Here is a 20,007-nt window from a genome sequence, read left to right as displayed (position 1 = left end):
TGGAGGGGGGGTGGGGGACCACACCCACTGCCCTGCTCTGGGCATCTGATTAGCGGAAGTAGGTACCCAAGGCCACCAGCTAGTACAAGACAGAGACAGGATGGAATCCAGCTGCCTGCCCTCAAAGCCTGGGTTGTTCTACTCCTTCCAGCACTCTCCTTCGAGGGGAATTCAAAGGAGACTTGGAATCCTTTGACACACATAGGAGCTTCACCATGTGAAAACGCTAACATGGTGTCTCGGGGTGGTGGGAATTTTAAAAAGTTTTCTCTTGTTTCTTGATATCCTCTAATTTTTTTTTTCCAGCGAACACACAATACTCATCCAGGGAGCGAGGCTTGGTGTGGGTGACTATGTGAGCACCGCCCAGGGACAGGAAGTCCCTCAAGGTGGCAGAGGGGGAGCTGGTGGCTAATGTGCTTGCACGCAGAGAGCAGGAGGCTCTTCCACAGCCGAGGATACTGGAGGGATGACAGACGACTGACACAGAAACAGCAGGAGCCCAGGAAAGGAGGTCGAGGGGACGCCGGCTTCTCTCCTGTTACTGGTGAGAAGCCACACCCCCTAGAAACATTTAAAATAAAACATGGATCCCTGACTCACCAAAAGATCCTCCATCTTCTGAGTAGGCAGAAGACTTTATTCGATAAAACCTGATTTTTTTGGAAACCCTGTCCGTAGTGTCCCAGAGCCTAAAGGTGATTTTGTGAAAATTGATTTTTTTTAGTAATTCCTTTGTCACGTTGATGTTAAACCTTTGGGTCCATGACACCCAGACTTTGTTTCCTTCCTGACGTGGCTTCATGGTCTGTGAGGAAAAATACCAAAAGGCTTTCAGTGTGAGGCTCAGCAGCCCGGAGGACCGCCTCTGCCAGCCTCCCCCCACTGACAGGGAGGCCGGGCCTGCTCTCCACCTGTCTGGCCTCTGTGTCTGGCTCTCTCCCAGGTTCCAAATCACACCAGGAAATGGGTGTCATGGGCTGGGCCCTGTCACACTCTGGGTTCCTTGGGAAAAAAATTAAGTTAAAGAAATTACCTACAAAAGAGTGTCCTTTCCAGTGACTGCAATCCCAGCTGGGCCGCAGGCAGGAGTGTGTGTGTGTGTGTGTGTGTGTGTGTGTGTGTGTGTGCAGGCAGGCAGGTGTGCACACATTTCCTCACATGCACACAGAGAGGGAAATTGCAGGAGCTACAAATACCTTTGAAACACCAAAGAAAGTACAAGGTAAAAATATCTAAAGAAAAAACCACGTAATGGGTATTATGAGGTCAATGCAGATTCTCATTCGGTAGGTCTGGGGTGGGGCCCAAGATCCTGCATTTTTAGCAACTTCCAGGGGAAACAAGTACATTTTGTGTAGTGAGTATTAGGTTGTATGCTATATGGGAGGCTACATACACACATACACACACATACACATGCACGCACACACGCATACCTTTACTCCCGTATCCATGAACAATTTGACCACCGATGGAAACACCACCATGTCAATGATTTTAGGCTCTTTATCTTCTGGCAGAAGAAAATACTCAATGTGGTAGATACGATGACCCTTTGCAACAGATTTTTCCATTTTGGAGCGTTTCCTGTATTTTTCGAGCAAACTTACAAATTTTCTCTTCGGACCTAGAAGATACAGATTTAATGAGTCTTGCTTCACCCTCGCAGTTCCCACACCGCCTGCCTAGCCTGGGGGGCTCTCCTAGCCAGCGGAGTGGCAGGCTACTCTGGACCAGGACTAGGCACAAAGGTGCACGATTTCAGTGCATGACTCCGAGAGTGATTGTCTCCTTATATTTTTTCACCGTAGGCACCGTACTTGCCTCACCCTAGTCTCAGCAGTAAAGTTAAAACACAAATCACAGCACGATATGACTTGTGCAACCCCGGCAGTATAAGGCAGGTCCTGAAGAACAGCAGAGAAGGCTGGGGTGAACTCTGTTGGGGGTTGGGGGGGTGGAGGAAGCCCCTGAGGGGGGACCTCAGCAGAGTCCGGTAGAAGGGAAGCTGGCAGGCATTGCAGGCAGAGGGCAGAGCCCCGCAAAACCTCATGCGTGCAGCTGCACAGCGTGGGGCGGATGGGGAAAGGATGGGCTTCACCAGAGATCAGGGCCTCCACTGCCTGCCCTTGCCCTCCAGGCTGGCCTTTGCACACCAGGAGAAGTTGCTTTAGAAGCTCCATAAATATTTAATCCAAATTTCATCCTATAAAAACCTGATGACTATATTTAAAACTGAAGTTTTAAAAATCTCAAGTGTGTGTGTGTGTGTGTGTGTGTGTGTGTGTGTGTGCTAACACTCAGGAGAACCCAGGAGACTGCTTCTGAATTAATTGTGTGCCACCAGCAGAGTTAGCTTTTGTGCAGAGTTTGGAATAAAGGTTGGTAGGCATTAGGCTTGCTTGGGAAGGTGCAACTGATCAGAAAGCTTGCTGCATTTCCCAGGTCCGTGTCCTGATTCAACCAAGGATATACGGACCCTCCCATCAATAGGAAGAAAACATTGCTACAACCCCATTTGGTGAGAAATTGGACAGTATCTATAAAAAATATAAATGCATACAGTAAGTCCTCAATATCATTGATAGGTTCTGGACTATAAATAAAACCACATATAGTGAAACCAATTTTACCATAGGCTAAGTGATAAAAACAAGAGTTAAGGTTTTATGGCACCTCATCAATGTTGTAATGAAATGACATTGAATGAAACAGCATTATTCAAGGACCCACTGTACCTTAAGCCCAGCAATTCCACTTCTTGAAATTCAGGCCACAGAAGTGCCCACATACCTGAACAAAAGGGTGCACACAAGGGGGGCTACTGCAGGATTATAACAGAAAACATATGCAAACAAATGTTCACCAATAAAGGGTAGGATAACTTAGAAACATACTATTAGGTGTTTCAAACAAAATATCAGCAAAGTCAAAACAAGTACGCTCATTTCCTAAGACATCTAAGACATTGTCAATTTTTTAAAGCAAATTTTAGAAAAGCATTGTAGCATCTTATTTCTCTTAAAAATAATTTGTATAAACATTACAAACAAATTCATAAATACTCAGATATTGAAGGAAAAAACATCAAAACTAGAATTTTATACCCAGCTAAGGACAAAGACATGTCCTTTAAGGAGGACATGTCTTTGGGTGAATATAAGACTCTACAAAGCAAAATAAATGAACAAACAAGCCAGAAATAAATTCCTAGATACAGAGAACAAATTGATGGGCACCAGATGGGAGGGGATTGAGTGAAAATATAAAAGGAATTAAGTACAAATTGCCAGTTATGAAAGTAGTCATGGGGATGTAAAGCATAGGAAATAGTCAATAACTCTGCAAATAATGATGCATGGTATCAGATGGGTGCTGGACTTATCATGGTGATCACTTTGTAAGGCATATAAATGTCTAATCATTACATTCTACACTGGAATCTAATGTGCTATTGCATATCAGGAGCAATTGGAAAAATAAATTAATATAAAAGACACTCAGACATGCAAGGCCTTATCAACTTTTGCTGCATCGAGATCTACTTTGTAAATGTCTTTTGAAGAAGCACCCAAATAAGAAAAAACAAGTCTAGGAGATGCTGTAGGAGACGTAAGGTTGAAGGTGATCAAATAAACATCAATTTTCTTTTAGTTGGTATTTGCCACCAGTCTTTTCCGGGCTCTGATATCAATAGACCCAAGATAAAAGCATCATAATGGATAGAGGAGGTCACCACATTAGAACAGAAAGTTCAATTCACCAAGAAGATTGATCTGTTCTAAACAGGGGAGACACCTAAGCAAATAGTCTCCAAAATATCTGAAACCCACAGCTGACAACTACAAAGAAAAGCGGAAATTAATCATCATGGTGTGTGTGTGTGGGGGGGGGGGGAGTATAGTTTATGTAGACAAAAAGGGTATATAAAAGTGGAGTACTTTTTTTCTGCCCCTCATCTTGGAATTCAACCAGATGACTTGCTTCGGCCAATAAAATGTTAGCAGGTGGGAGGTGCCAGAAGACCGAGTGCGTGGTTACTGGGCTGGCCTTCTGCTTTTCCATAATGTGAATGTGTCTGGATCAGCCCACGTGCCCAGAAGGAGGGTGACAGACACATGAAGCGCAGCTGAACCACTGCAGGGAGCTCAGGCTGGAGCAGCTACCCTGTGATCCAGACGAACAAGGGGTTCCCGGTTGAATCCAATGGATCGGGGAGCTTGTTCGGGTTTGTCACACAGCCTTGTGGCAGTAATAGTCCATCAATTTACCTTTACACTTGGAAATTCTTACACCTGAGGATCTGCATTTTAAATAAGGAAACCAGGTGATGCTCCATTAGTTTAGGGGACCCAAGGCCTTAACCTCTCTGCCATTTCTTCGTCTGCAGAAAGCAGATCTAACACCATCCACTTCTTAGGGTTATGGAGTGGACTAAGTATGTGAAGACTGCACAACCACTGTGGGCCTCCTGAAATTGCACCTTCTTTCCTGATCTTGGCTCCTGGAATCTACCACCCTACTTGGGAGAGCCGGGGAGGGAGCATGTGTGTCCTAACCTCCTGGCAGAAGGCCATTAGTCCACCCCCTTTTTATTTTATTTTATTTGATTTGATTTGATTTGATTTGATTACGGTATTACATACGTGTCCTTATCCTCCCATTGACCCTCCTCCCCTCACTCATGCCCTCACCTCCGGGTTGACTATGTCCATTGGTTAGGTTTATATGCATGCGTACAAGTCCTTTGGTTGATCTGTCCCCTTACCCCCACCGTCCCCTACCTTCCCTCTGAGGTTTGATGGTCTGATGGATGCTTCTCTCTGTCCACCCCCTTTGGATAGAGTGTTGGGGTTCGGCTCCGGCACTTACTCACAGTCTCGGGGAAGGCCAGTGAGATGATGAATTTGCAGGGGACCACCTGGGGCACGTCAGCGTTTAAAGTGCTGGAGGACGCGGTGCTGCTGTACAGATGGTCAGACTCTGACTCGAGGGCCCGGGACCTGGCATTCATGTAGTCCTCCACATCACACTCGCTCATGGATTGGCAGAAGCTGCCCACGGAGGACATGGGCCCCATGCTCTCCATGTCCTCATCCTCCCAGTCCCAGGCTTGCAGCGACATGCTTGCGGCTGAGAGCTGCCCGCCTTGCCCCACCAGCTGGAAGGAAATAAAGGCACGTTTGTCGCCGCCCTCTGCTCCCAGGAGGTTAGCCATTCTCCCTCCTCCCTTCCCTTGTCCTGTGCAGAGTGGAATGGCCAAGGCCTCAGACTGCCGGGCATACAGTAGGCACTCAATAAAGTTAGACAATGAATGGCTGAACCACAGAGAATGGTCCCGGCAGTAATTCGGATCATAAGCAGCACCCGTTTCTCCGACTTGAGTCTCTGCCCTCCCCCAGCCCCAGCTGCATTAATTGGGCACTTCTGGAATGCCTACCCCAGGGAAATGCATTCACCAGGAACCAAAAGGGTGGGAGCAGAATCCGCCCCCACCCCCACCCCGCGCTTTCACCCAGGGGGGCCTGGGGTGAGTAGCAAACGCGGCCCAAGGACAGCATGTGCAAGTGCCTGGCAGGTAAAGACTGGACAGAACCCCGAGGCAAGACACAAATGGGCTTTAAGTACTGGGCTCAAGACACAAGGAAGCCGAACCAGCTCAAGTTGAGGAAAGGATGCAGCGTGGGGCAGGGGATGGGGGCGGGTGGGAAACACGGTCCCTTCAAGGCGCCCGGAGTACCTTCGAGCCGATGCACGGACAGCAGCTCGGGCTGGGGCCCTGGCGTCAGTCTGCACGCACAGCCACTGCGCAGCCGCAGCCGGCAGAGCGAGGAGGCCCGCGAGACAGGCGGGTCCACTGTGTTTGACAGTTGCTAGGAGACGGAGTAATAAAGGGGGGGCGGGGACTTCTCCCCTGGGGGCGGGGCTTCCTGCCTCCGCCACTGGTCTCAGACTCCTGGTACAGACAAGGTCTGGCAAAAAGGTGTATCCAAATTCGGAGACCAGTTGGTTGAATCATTCATCTGCTTATTCACTCAATCCTTAAAAAATTCCTACGCTGAACGGGAGCACCTGTAATGCGCCTGGCCCTTACTTACAGGATGGGGTAAAGGCAAAGGAACCAACAGGCTCGGCAAACTCAGGTCCCCCATCCCATCCCAAACCTCTCACATAGACTTTGCATTCTGTCGCTGATGCCTTTAAAAGTGCATGGAAATTCTGTTAGTGATTGTGAGTCCAACCCAGAGATGAGGAAACTGAGGCTTAGAGAGGGGCAGCGATTTGCCTGAAGTCACACAGGGAGTGTGTGGCAGCACTGGATTGCAATTCAGACTATCTGACTCCAAAGCCTGGGCTCAGCTGTAAAATTCCCTTCCCCATCCCCACTGCCACTTTGATCACCCCCTAGGCCCCTGCTCCTGAGAGACCCTGGCAGCTGTTCCCCAGAGAACACCCAAGGGGTGGGCAGAGGGACACATGGCGAAAATGACACTATGTGACTTCAAAGGCCAGGTAAGACAACTACCATGTACAGTCAAGTCCTCACTTGACATCATTAATAGGTTCTGTGACTTTAAGTGGAAGGAAATACAACAAAAACAATTTTATCATGGGCTAATTGATTGAAACAGCAGTTAAGTTCCTACGGCATCTCATCGACATTATAAGGAAATGGTGTTGAGCAAAATGACATTATTTGAAGACCTGCTCTAATTTTGCCTTGTTCTCTTGGGGCCACTCATCCGAGAAAATCCAGCCACCAGATCATGAGGGAGCACAGACAGCCACATGGAAAAGACATACATAGATGTTCTGGGCAACAATCCCAGCTGACTTCCAGCCTCAACTACCAGACGCAGCGAGGGTGCCAGACTTCAAATGACCCCGGCTCCAGTCTTTGAGCCACCCCAGCTGACACTGTGTGTGGCAGAAACCAGCTGCCTCAACCAAGCCCCCCCCAAATTGCAGACTTATGAGCCAAGTGCATTATTGTTGTTTTAAGTTTGGGGATGGTTTGTTGCACAAGAATAAATAACTGGAACAGAACTCATGTTTTAAAGTTATCGCCAAGATTTTATTGCACAGCTAAGATTTGGAACCGCTGCCCAGAAAGAGGTGGTGTCCAGGTCAAGACCCAGAGCATCATGGGAGGGAATGAGGGCAGGGGTAAGAAATGGGCCCATAACATCATCTTAGCAAAGATGGCCCTGTTAATGGACCATCTGGATGGTTTCTTACTGGTGTTGCCTGGGCTCACTCACTGGGCTGTACGCATCTGGAGGGTCAGCAGGGCTGGAAGGCCCAAAATGGCATCATGCAAATATCTTGCAGTTGGAGCCATTGGCTGGGGCACTGCATTTACCCTGCACGCGGCCCCTGACCCTCCCCCAGGCTGACCTGCCTTCCTCATGTGGCATTCTCAGGGCAGGGCTCCATGACGGCAAAGGCAGAAGCTGCCTTGTAAGTGGCACAGCGTATGTCACCAAGACTGCCTAGGGAGGGGGAGAGAGATGGCGCCAGGGCCTCTCCTCTTGCCCACGCTTCCCTCTGGGGAGGGATGCCTGGTCCTCTCCCTTTGTTCCATGTCCCTGCACCCCATGCTTCTCCAGCAGTGGGGGAGCAGCTATTCTGTGAACCTGATCACAGTAGGCGCACCATTGGTGGCAGCACCAACTTTTATTATTATGTTGTAAAGTCCTGTTGCTTTTCCGAGGGCAGCAATTTTTAAAGGCAACAACAAGCATTAGATAAACACCTACTATGTGCTTGGCAAATTTGGGAGCACGAGGAAAATAGCAATAAACAAGACAGGCGCCTCCCTCTCCTGGAGGCTCTGTTCAGCTGGGTGATGACAAGTGGGAGGAAAACGATGAAGTAGGGAATGGGCAGAGGGAAGTGCAGGGAGATGTTGCAAAGGCCCCACTGAGCAAAGACCTGAGGAAGTGAGGGACTAAGCAATGCAGAGGTGGGAGGAAGGAGGAACAGCTGTACAGGACCCTGAGGCACACTGGAGGGGCGGTGAGGAGCAGGCCACTCTGGCTGGAGCAGAGCAAGGGGAGGTGGGTGCACAGGAGGTGTGAGAGGACACGGCACATCAGGTGAGACCTTTGGCATTTCCTCTGGTTGAGATGGAAGCCAGGGGGGCGTGCTGAGCAGAAGGATGCGTAGGTTGGAGGAGGAGACAGACTCAGTGATAGCACCCACACTCTGAGGCTGACGCTGACTGTGGGGAGCAGCGTTCACAGGCTGGCACTCTCCTTTGTTGCAGGTGTGATGACCAGGTGGCCAAGCTCAGAGCTTACTGCAGCCACTCTGGCAGTGCGGCCACACCCATGCCCCGGGGGAGCTGGCAGCTTGCCTCTCCACTCTGGCGGGAGCAGCTGGGAATCCAGGCCTGGGGCTAGAAGACACCAGCACCACGTGGGGAGGAGGTCAGCTGAGCTCCAAAGGCTGAGGCTGGACACATCCTAGAGCAGTGGTTCTCAACCTTCCTAATGCCACGACCCCTTAATACAGTTCCTCATGTTGTGGTGACCCCCAATTTCATTGTTACAAATTGAACATAATTAAAGCATAGTGATTAACCACAAAAACAGTATGTAATTATATATGTGTTTTCCGATGGTCTTAGGCGGCCCCTGTGAAAGGGGTCGAGACCCACAGGTTGAGAACCGCTGTTCTAGAGTCTCTCGGAATTAATCCTGCCCCATTTGTAATTGATGTGTGTTTTGTTGGAAGAGACTTTAAAAGCACGAATATAGCCTCTATCTCATTAAATTTTTCATTCATTCATTCACTCATTCATGTATGCCATCATGGACTGTGATTCTTGTTTTATTCATTTTGTTATAATTCACTTTTTAAATTATTTATGTTGTTGTTCAATTGTCTTTGATTTGGCTACTGGTAGCCTATGCAAGCTGGCTTCTGTGGCAGGTGTATTTATAAAAGACACACACAGGAAAGTGACAGAAGAGGAGAAGCCACAGGAAGACAGTCATGGGCGTTCTGCAGCCAGAAGCAAAGGAATGCCTATAGCCCCTGAACTGGGAGAAAGAGGCAAGAAAGGATTCTACCCTGGAGCCTTCAGACACCTTGCAGACCACCCTGCAGACACCTTGATTTCAGACTTCAGCCTTTCAGATATGAGAGGATAGATTTCTGTTGTTTGAAGTGACCATATTTGCGGTAATTGGTTACTGTGTCCTTAGGAACCTCACACCTCCACTGCTACCCCACCTCCTGTGCCAGTGCCCCTCTTTCTCTGCCCCAGGCCTGAACCCCCAATGTGGGCCTCTCCCACCTTCCCAATGTATGCCCTCCTCACCCCACCCGACACACCCTTTGTGTGAATGTCCTTCTCATACTGTTGCCAGATAAAATGCAGGATGTCCCATTGAATTTGAATTTCAGAAAAACTATAAATAACTCCATGCAAGATTTGAGATATATGTGTATTAAAAATTATCTTTTACATGAAATTCAAATGTACCTGGGTGTCTTGTATTTTGTTTTGTTTGCTGGCTTTCTTGGTGGGGAGGGCTAAATCTGGCAATTCTGGGTCCTCACCGCAGGACCTTCACCACACACACCAGGCCACATCTGCATGTGGGGCCTCTATTTTCCACTGGGGCTCTGACACTGACAACCGGCTACCTGAGGGCACCCTTTTCTCTCTTCTCAGACTCTGGTACCCCACACTGGGCCATCATGGCTGCCCACTCCACTCCCTACTACCATAGACACATGCCTTGCTTTGCTCCACCTAATGGATTTAGGACTAAATTGTTTAGGAAGAGAAAGGAAGGGAAGAAAAAATGGAAACAAAGAGAAACAGAAACAAGTCAAATTATATTTTGAAGTGTGGTTGATATTTTCTCTACAATAGAATGTATTTTTTTTTAGGTGAAGAAATGGCCTGTACTTGTCAGAGTTGTCTAATAGAAACACAAAACCAATAGAATAGATATGGATATATAAACACAGGTATGAGATTTATTATGGAAATTGGCTCATGTGGAGTGGAAGCTGAGAAGTCTTACCATGAGCCCTCCAAATGGTAGAGAACCAGGAAAATGGGCAACATAATTAAGTCTGAGTCCAGAGGCCTTCAAATTGGGGTTGAATGGGGCTGGTGTAAGTCCTGGGTTTCCAAGGCCCAAGAACCAGGAGCTCTGATGTCTGAAAGCAAGAGAATTGAATGTCCCAGCTCAAGAAGAGAGAGCCAAGTATGTGTCCTCCCTCTTCCTTTTTCATTCTATTCAGATTCTCAATGGGTTGGAGGATGCCCATCCACATTTCTGAGGGTGGGCTTTCTTTACTTAGTTTATCAAATTAAAGCTAATATTTTTCTGAGACACTTCACAGACACGTCTAGAAATAATATTTTACCAGCCACCTGGTTATCCCTTGGCACAGACAAGTTGACATAAAATTAACCATCACATGGTCCATTTGAGGAATTCATAGCCATTTGTTCATCATTAAGAGGAAAATACTTTTTTTGAGGATCGCCTCAGTATAGTGAGATTTTAAAAGGTCCATATACTGGGAGAAATACCATTTGAAAGCGTGTTCAGTGTCTTATCTTTTGATCTCATCATCATTTTGAACTTCTGTTTTTGTTAATGCTTCTCATCTCTCTACATCAAGCATGTCAAACTCAAAGGCTAACACGGGCCAAATAAACAAGGTTTAAGTGTATGTGGGCCACAAAAAACCAAAAGTTTCAATTTCCATAGAAACATAGGTTTATTTTGATAAAGACATGCTGAATACAAAGGGCTGAAATAAATGAGTAATGGTTAACATAAATAGAACATTTTAATAAAAATTAATTTTTTTTCTTGGACATTAACTTACCAGAAACTGAATAACTGCACAAATTAATAAGCATAACATAAATAAACCTATTTTTCTTGTTCTCCAAAAGTGAAATATTTCCTGTTGCACACACTAAACAAGTCAGTCCAAGACTAATGACGTGGCAATAGGCTGCTAAAATATTCACTGCTAATACTAGTGGAGAGAAATGGTGCACCTGTGCATTAGGGAAATGAATGCAACATGATTATAGTAATCAGTCATTAGTGAGCGTTATACATAATAATTATATTGTTATATAATTATTGTAAAAATTAAGTGACACCATTTTTATTAAAACATTTCTTACATACCATTATATTGGCTGGGCCACAAAAATATTTGTTGTGGGCCGCATGCGGCCTGCAGGCTGAGCGTTTTAGGTGCTTATTGTAGCCAATAGTCAACACAAGTCAAAGTAATAAAGGTGCAGTTGGCTCATGTGAAACCCATGTAGACGCATGTTGTGAATTACAGGGAGAAGATTTAGGGTAATAATGTAACTGAAAGTCATCTGAAATTGCCTGCCACCTTGAAAGCCAAACTCGTGAGACAGATATTGATGAAAAAGGAAAGTGGTTTATTCAAATGCCAGACACTTGAGAAGATGGGGGTCTCTTGTTGCAAAGCCCATCTTAACATCTCAGTGCAGGCAGGGATTTTTATAAGGAGGGAGAAGGCAAACAGAACAAAGGTATCAAGGTGAGGGGGTTGAAAAGTCCTCTATGTGCAGGCCAGCACAGTCCATTCCGATAAGGATCTTGAAACTGGTCGAGTGATGGGCTGGTACGTGTCATCCTGGTCTTGGTCATCTTGGTTCTACATCATCCTGTTCTATGGTTGAAGGTCAACAAATCTCCTGGAACTGGGATGACTGAAGGTCACGGTCTGTATCTTCTGAAGTTAGCTCCTAGGATTCTCATACAAACATGCTGCTTTTCTAAAAACTACACGTTAGTCAGGGTCAGCATTTATAGAAACAATGTCAAAAGAATGTCAAAACTTATAAATTTTCTTTCATTTCCATGGAAGTTAGAGTGTTGTATCCGAAATATTTCAGAAAACTAGAAAAATGTAGGCTCTAGTGTAGGTTATGGGCGAAAAATAACATTTTACTGACAATTAACTGAATTAGAGTCTAATATCTATAATTGTGTTCTATAGATTTTATTGAAACTTATTTTTTAAAATTATTCTTATTTTCATTAAAGCAAAATTAAAACCAATTCATTTAGTGTATTAAGTCCTGTTTCAATTTAGCCTTATTATTTGCATAAACATAATAGGAAGAGCAATTAATTATATAGGCTTTTAAAAATTTATTTTGCTATAATTTTACAAGAAATTTTCAGATTGAATTTTAAATAGCCTCTCAGGGCAAAAAGCCAAGCCACACAGTTGTCATCAGGCTTTGCCTGTAAAACCTACAGGTTTGGGTAAATTCATGTTTTCAAGTTCACCAAAATGTCTTCGGGTCTTTCCTTGTCATTTCCCAGGAAAGTTACCAGGACATTTTTCCAAGTGACTTTTCTTGGCTTTAAAGTCAATCTTTATTCTTTAAACTTTTTTTGCTGACATTTAGAGTGTAGGCATGATTTTTGCAAACATAACATTCCAGTCAAAGTCTTGGTTAATAAAACAACAATTGGTCTGTTATGAAGATAGCAGATTCTTATTGGATTCATGCAAACAAACATATTGCCATGAAAATAAGAATAGTCACTTAGTATGAATTTTTAAGTTTTGGAAGGATATTGTAGGGAGAAAAATATAAATGTTTTAATATTGCTTATTAAGGTCAATTTACCATATTGCTCTAAGAAAATTAAAAAATGACCACTATTTTGAACAAAGTAATAAACAATTGTTATTTTCAGTTTATTCAGTCCCATAATCACTTCTTGTTTACCTTGATTATTTGACATATTTCTATGACTCCAGTTACTTCTTAGAGTTCTATAAATCTTTATTTATTTTAAAGGTATGATCTCAAAATCTATTCTTAGAAATTCATATTTAGAATAAGTCAAAAGATGTAACATTTTTGCAAAAGTAAGGTTACATCTTTTGACTTGTTAAATAATGACTGTGTTTAAATGACAAAAAAATATTAAAATGCCATGGTTATAGATTTGATTATAATGCAATTGATAAAGGAATTGGCTTTTTTTGTAACAACATTTTAAGATAACATTTAGAATTATAAATGAAAATATATCAGAATAAGAAAGCAATTAATTAGTTCCCCAGTGTCAGTTGTACCTGGGATTCCAATGGGGAAATTACAATTGGTTTTGAAAAATTAAGTGAAGCTTCCTGGCCATTTCATTTGTCATTAAAATTATGACTCCATGTTACTATCTAAGTACCTTTTTTTTTGTTTCTTATTTTCCCCCATTTCCATTTCCCTTTCCATATTCCTCCTTCATTGTCCTTTCTTTCTGTAATATTAACTTTAAATTCTTTTTAATTTTTAAATTTCCTTTATTCTTTCTCTTTTTGCTTCCTACCTCTACACAATCCTTCCTCAACTTGCAAAGGCCCTATGCAACTTACACCAATCTTCTGTGACAACTACGAACCTTCTGTGTCTCTTAGTCACTTTCCGTTTGTTTTTTTCTTAACTCATTCAGAAATAACTAACTTAAGAACAATTTATTTTCTTCCAATTTAAAAAAATATACTGTAACTTATACTTTTTATTGTCAAAAGCATATAGTTTTTACAACTTAATTAGAATTCTAAATTCTTAGATATTTTTATTTTTAGTGACAACTAAAAACAAAACAGTTCATAATTTTCAGAAACGTGTTTTTTCCGTTGACAGATACACTCACATTTTAAAGTGGCATAAGAGATAACCTGACCTTGACAACTCCCGGGAAGCTGGGAAATGGCAGAGGGGTACCAGGCCCTGCAGCCGGCATTTAAAAGTACCATTTCCCCTTCACATTCAGGGGTGGGGCCGTCGCTCCAGCTGCATGCACAGCCTGTGTGGGGTTTGGGGAGCATTAATTTCCCCATTGTTCCCTGGACTGAGGCAGCCCCTGCCCTCAAGGAGGACGATTTAGAGTGTTTAGAAGACTTCTTTCCCCGTGAGTTTTACTGTCTGGGAGGGAAGTACGTACTTTCCCCCCTCCTTGAACCACTAATCTAGATCTTTCTGAGCAGAATTCTTATGATGTAACAACATGAAAGCTTGCATGCAACAGACCATATCACATTTACCAGGCCTTTGGAAGACAACTTCAATTGCAAATAGTATAGTAGTTTAAAGCAGCGGTCGCCAACCTTTCGGACCTCATGGACCACCAGTGGCCCGCGGACCATCGGTTGGCGACCGCTGGATTAAAGAACTATTTAGGGGCCATTGCTCTTCAAACTCCAAAACATACACGGGCCAAGATGCGTTACAATTAAAAATTCATATTTTTCTTGGCCATTGGCTCATAACCACAGATGGACCACTCATGGCCAGAAGGAGACCCAGAGGTTTGCCACTCAGTAATGATGTGGAGGCCCCCATGCTTAACAGTCAAGGTGAACACACAAAATTACAGCTAGACAAACAGGAAGGAGCAGGCACCTCTATAGCAGTGTGGCTCCTATGCAAGTTTCTTCAAGTAATACTACTTCAAATCAAGAAAATAGTTAGTAAGACACCCCACAAGAGGTAGGCAAGAAGAAAAGCAAACAATACACCAAAATTTAATACCAAACCCAAAAGGTGCTCCCACCAAACCCCACACCTGGGAGCTGGGGTTTTTCTTAGTCCCTGAGCCCTGTCTGCCACAGGCAGTGCCTATTGATTCCCAGGGAATCCAAAAGGATTCAAAGAACCCCAAACGGCGGGCAGGGGCTCCTGGTTGTGCACACCAGACGATACCCAGCTCTGGAGTCCACTGACTCCCCGGACACCTGTTTCCTTTCACCAGGGAAGAATTTAGGTGCCAGATGCCCTGAGAGGGAGAGGAAGACGCCCATGAGTTGAAGAGGTCTTGGCAGCTGCTAAGAAGTTCCTGCAACCCCTGCCATGGAGTCAGCCTGCCACAGCCCTCTGGGACCCAGGCTGGGCCCACCGCGACTTACCAAGGTCCTGGCCCAATCGCCATATCACCTACTTTACCAGTTTTAAGCATAACCCAAGTTTAGGAGCCTGGGGCCGCGAAAGCCAAACTCACGAGACAGAAGTGGGTAAAAAAAGAACGTGGTATATTCAAGTGTCGAAAAATAAGAAGATGGGGAGGCTGTTGTCACAAAGTCCGTCTCAACATCTCAGTGCAGGCTGGGCTGTTCATGAGGAAGGAGAGGGAAAGCAAACAAGATATCAAGGGGAGGGGACGGAAAAGTTCTCTGCATGAGTCCTGCACAGTCCATCCAGCACATCTTGAAACTGGTCAAGCGATGGCCTTGCGTGTGTCCTCCTGGGCTCGGTCCTCCTGGACTCGGTCCTCCTGGTCTTGGTCCTCCTGGGCTCGGTCCTCCTGGACTCAGTCCTCCTGGTCTCGGTCCTCCTGGTTTGGTCCTCCTGGTCTCGGTCCTCCTGGTCTCGGTCCTCCTGGTCTCGGTCCTCCTGGGCTCGGTCCTCCTGGGCTCGGTTCTCCTGGTCTCGGTCCTCCTGGTTCTGCGGTTGAAGGCCAGCAAAACTCCTGGAACTGGGATGATTGAAGGTCGGCATCTATATCTTCTGAAGTTAGTTCCTACGATTTTTGTTTCATCCTCACCCACAGGTATGTTTTCCATTGATTTTTATGGAGAGCGCAAAGGAAGGAAGGAGGGGGAGAGAAAGAAAAATCAAGATTAGAGGGACACATTTATTGCCTCCTGCACGCACCCCAACCGGGGCAGGGTTCAAATCTGCAACCCTGTTACGTGCCCTTGGCTGGGAAACGAATCCGTGACACTTTGGTTCTAGGGTGGACGCCACTTTAACCACTGACCAGCACCAGCCAGGGCAGTTCCTAGGAATCTTACACAAGCATGCTGTTAGTCTACAGGCTACATATTAGAGTCAGCATTTATGGAAACCATGCCAAAAGGATGGTGATACATGTGGGAAATTCAGTAGTGGTGGAGATGAGACATGGAATTGGAATAAGAGGTTTAGACTCACCTATTGGGCAAAGAGGAGGAACATTTAGAAAAATCACTGAATTGAGATCCTTGATGGAAAGGGAAACTTGCATGAAGAAAGGTCTCAGATCAGTGCCAGCCTGGATGCTCCAGGTGTGCCCAGCGGACACCTGAGGGCCTGTCGTCCTGGGCAGCTTCTGCTGTAAATGAGCAAGAACTCCCCACCCTTCCCTTAGAAAACGCTCTTAAAGCCAATGATGTGACAAATGACAAAAAGAGCTTACAAAGTCTTGGTTATGTCCTATACAGTCAGACACAGTTCTGTTTTTGAAAGGTAATTCCCACTATTACCCTGTTTAGGGGTCATATAATTGAGGGAACCTCATCTCAGGGATGTAGATAGAAATCAGAACCTGCCAATGAATTGCCCCTGGGCTGGGCCTACTTGTCCCCAACCCTCCACACGTCACATCTTTCCTCCCCACACGGATAGCATGGGCGCCAGGGCCAGAGCTCTCAGGAGCAAGAGCGCCACTGGCCTGGAGAAGAGGCACAGGCGGGGCTGCCCACAAGGCAGGCGGCAGTTTCCTTATTGGGCTGTTGGCGGAGCAGGAGGAATGGACTTGCCATGAGGGAAGAGAACCAATTCATTTTCCTCTTACGGTAGCTAGGCAACCATTTCACGTGCGTGAGAAATTAAGTATTTGAAGAAACTGTACTTTGGAATTAATGAAAATGAAATTTCGGAAAAGAGAGAGAGTACGTGTCATTTTCTGCTTGTTATAAAGCACAGGGGTTACTTTTAAAGATGAATTTGATAATAACTGTGTGCAGGGTGCCTTCCGATGACACCTAAGAGGGAGATGCTGACAGTCCAGAGTAACCTCCTACTTCCTGCCTTTCTTTTTTTGCCAAACTCAACACACATGAAAGATAAGATATTTAAAACATTTCTACACATACAGAATTTCATAAAGTGAGAATCATGTTATCAAATAGGAAGAGATTTGTATTTACTTTAAAAGGTAAAAAACGGAAAACATTGATGCTCCAGGAGTTGTGAATGGCTAATGTCTGTGCACCTCCTCAGAACAGACGGCAACACACCAACTGTGCTAATAACACGGTCTGAGAGTCCTGTTTAGGAAACTTTTTGAACTCAAAATGCAGCTGAGGCCACGCTCCCCACTCCAAAAGTTTCAAGAGCAGAACTGCTCCCACTCCCAACAGTCGGATTCTGTATAGAACGCAGCAAGTTTGCTTCCTGAAAAGAAACACCTGGGGGTCACAACAGAAGGTGGAACTCAACACTACAGTTACACCCGTATGAACTGATGTCCCAGAACTCCCGCGGGCACTGATGCAGACAGGGGTCCGAGTGACCATGGGCTGGAACTCTAGTGCCCACACCAGGATGGAGGCCACAGTGAGGGCTCACACCAGGCAAGTGGCCGGACTCACACCGCTGGTTAAGAGCAGCATCCTGGGAGAGCTGGCCCCGCTGGGACAAGAGCACTAGACAGACCCCATCCAGGGTCTCAAAGAGCTTGTGCCTTAGCAGCTTTGTGCATATGAAGGGGTCTCCTCTGAGAAATTAAAACCCCACGCCAACGTGTGAGATCTGAACTGGTACTGGTCATATGGTGTGAAATTCTGAAGGCCAGGTATTAGTATAAGAATGGAAACTGAATATGATGGAACTCCCAAGAGCTGTGACAGAAGCAAATGCACAATCTCTCTAGGTTACACTTTTATGAGTCAAGGCACATGGAATATCTGAAAAACCAATGCACCTTGCTAAAGCTGTGCTCACAATTAAACCTATAGACTGCACGAGAAAGTGATCCACCGTGCGGCAGAGTCGGGACACAGTAAAGTGGAGATTAGCACCCCAAGAACTTGAGATGATAGACAATAAAATAATCAAGGGACGATAAATAAGAAAACACAAGAAGATAAAGGTGAAATGACCCAGCTGCTTACTAAAGGAAAGAGGAGTTAGAATGTGATATAGACATATTCCCACAACTCACTAATTTATAATGGATTCAAATAGAAACCAAAAATTGCAGTTAAGTTTCAAGTTTTTTGATTGTTATCCTTTGGAATAAATTACCTAAAGGGGTTATGGGAACTGAATCATCTGACTCTCATAAGAGTATATTTAAAAGCACCTGATGGATTTAGTTTAGAGCATAAATGCATACACTTTTTTGTAGATTTTTGAGCTGCGGTATGAATACATTTTCCATGGAAATGTTTTTCTAGTTTTTACCTTTCTTCTCATTCTCAAAATAACACCTCTTTATCATTTGAGACAAATTCTGAAATGTGAAAAAGAAGAAAAAATACGCATAGTCTCACTACCCTGAACGATGATTAACATTTCAGTACCTACCCTTCCATTTCTTGCTGCACAATGTGTTCTTCAGGGGGTGAAATTACAGTAAAATACAATGCCGTATACCCTTTATTTTATAAATTTATATTTTGGCACAATTATTTCCCCATACTATTAAAACTTATAGATACAATTTAAGTGAATACATAATATTCCTCATGGATATACCATTTATTTCATTTTGCATGTTTAGATTGCTTCAATTTTTATTATTAAAGCTATGTAGGAAATATTGTTGCATAAATTTTTATAGGGCTGATTATGTCCTTAGGCTTTATCTAGGGATCTATTTTTTATTTTTTATTAAATTTATTGGGGTGATATTGCTAAATAGGATCACGCAGACTTCAAGTGAACATCTCTATGATACATGATCTGTATATTGCATGTGTGCCCACCACCCAAAGTCAAATCATCTTTGGCCACCATGTGTTTGGCCCCCTTTTCCCTTTACTGTCCCAATTCTGTTCCCTCTGGTAACCACCATACCGTTGTCTGTATCTGCTTACCTGTATGAAACTTCAGAAAAGGAAATGAAAAACTAAAACAAAAAGCAACAAGTTCTTTTGCAATTGCAACCAAAAAGAATAAAATGCCTAAGAATAAAATGAACAAAAGATGTGAAAGACTCATATACCAACAGCATTATTAAAAGAGATTGAAAAAGATACAGTAAATGGAAAGATAATTCATAGTCATGAATTGGAAGAATCGACACAGTTAAAATGGCCATATTACCCATAGCAATATGCAGATTTAATGCAGTGCCCATTAAAATCCCAATGTCATTTTCTAAAGAAATCGAACAAAAAGTCATCAGATTTGGATGGAACCACCCATGACCTTGAATAGCCAAAGTAATCCTGAGAAAAAGAATGCAGCCAGAGGATTCATGCTATGTGACTTCAAATTATACTACAGAGCTATGATCATCAAAACAGCATGATATTGGCAGAAAAACTGTCACAGACGTCAATGGAACAGAATTCAGAGCCCAGAAATAAAACCACGTGTATATGGGCAATTTTTGACAAAAGAGCCCGCAATGGAGGAAAGAAATCTCTTCAATAAATGGTGCTGGAAAACTTAGAGAGCCACATGCAAAAGAATGGAAATAGATTGCAGTCTGCTCTCATGCACAAATATTTATTCAAAGTGGATCAAAGACCTAAATATAAGACCTGAAACAATAAATTATATAGAAGAAAACATAGGCAATACATTCATGGAGCTTGGTTGTAGAGAACATTTAATGAATTTGACCCCAAAGGAAAGGGAAGTAAAGGCAAAAACCAGTGAGTGGGGCGGCATCAAACAAAAAAGCTTCTGCACAGCAAAAGAAAACAGCAACCAAACAAAGAGGCAACCGACCAAATGGGAAATGATATTTGCAAACACAGCTCCCACAAGAGGTTAATACCACAATACATAAAGAAATCATAAACTCAACACCAAGCAAACAATCCAATTTTAAAATGGGTGGAGGACCTGAACAGACACGTCTCCCAAGAAGACATACACATGGTCAACAGAAATAGGAAAAGAAGCTCCACCTCATCAGCTGTTAGGGAAATGCAAATAAAAACTAGAATGAGATCGCACCTCACACCTGTGAGGACGGCTATGCTCAAAAGACAAGTAGTAAGTGGTGCAGAGGTTGTGTAGAA

General features: G+C 44.2%; 1 protein-coding gene across 1 annotated transcript in view; it reads right to left on the bottom strand.

Moving 5' to 3' along the window:
- CFAP92 (cilia and flagella associated protein 92 (putative)) overlaps positions 1-5,128 on the bottom strand; it is a 39,758-nt gene extending 34,630 nt beyond the window's left edge. Inside the window, 3 exon segments of the mRNA XM_059699490.1 lie at positions 604-808; positions 1,440-1,630; positions 4,876-5,128. Of these exon segments, the coding sequence (XP_059555473.1) occupies positions 604-808; positions 1,440-1,630; positions 4,876-5,128 (649 nt within the window).
- Between the last annotated feature and the right edge of the window lie 14,879 nt (positions 5,129-20,007).

The sequence above is a fragment of the Myotis daubentonii genome, chromosome 5 (genome assembly GCF_963259705.1).
Source record: "Myotis daubentonii chromosome 5, mMyoDau2.1, whole genome shotgun sequence".
Lineage (NCBI taxonomy): Eukaryota > Metazoa > Chordata > Mammalia > Chiroptera > Vespertilionidae > Myotis > Myotis daubentonii.
Note: the sequence above shows the minus strand (reverse complement) of the source record. Positions and strands in the feature narration are given on the sequence as shown.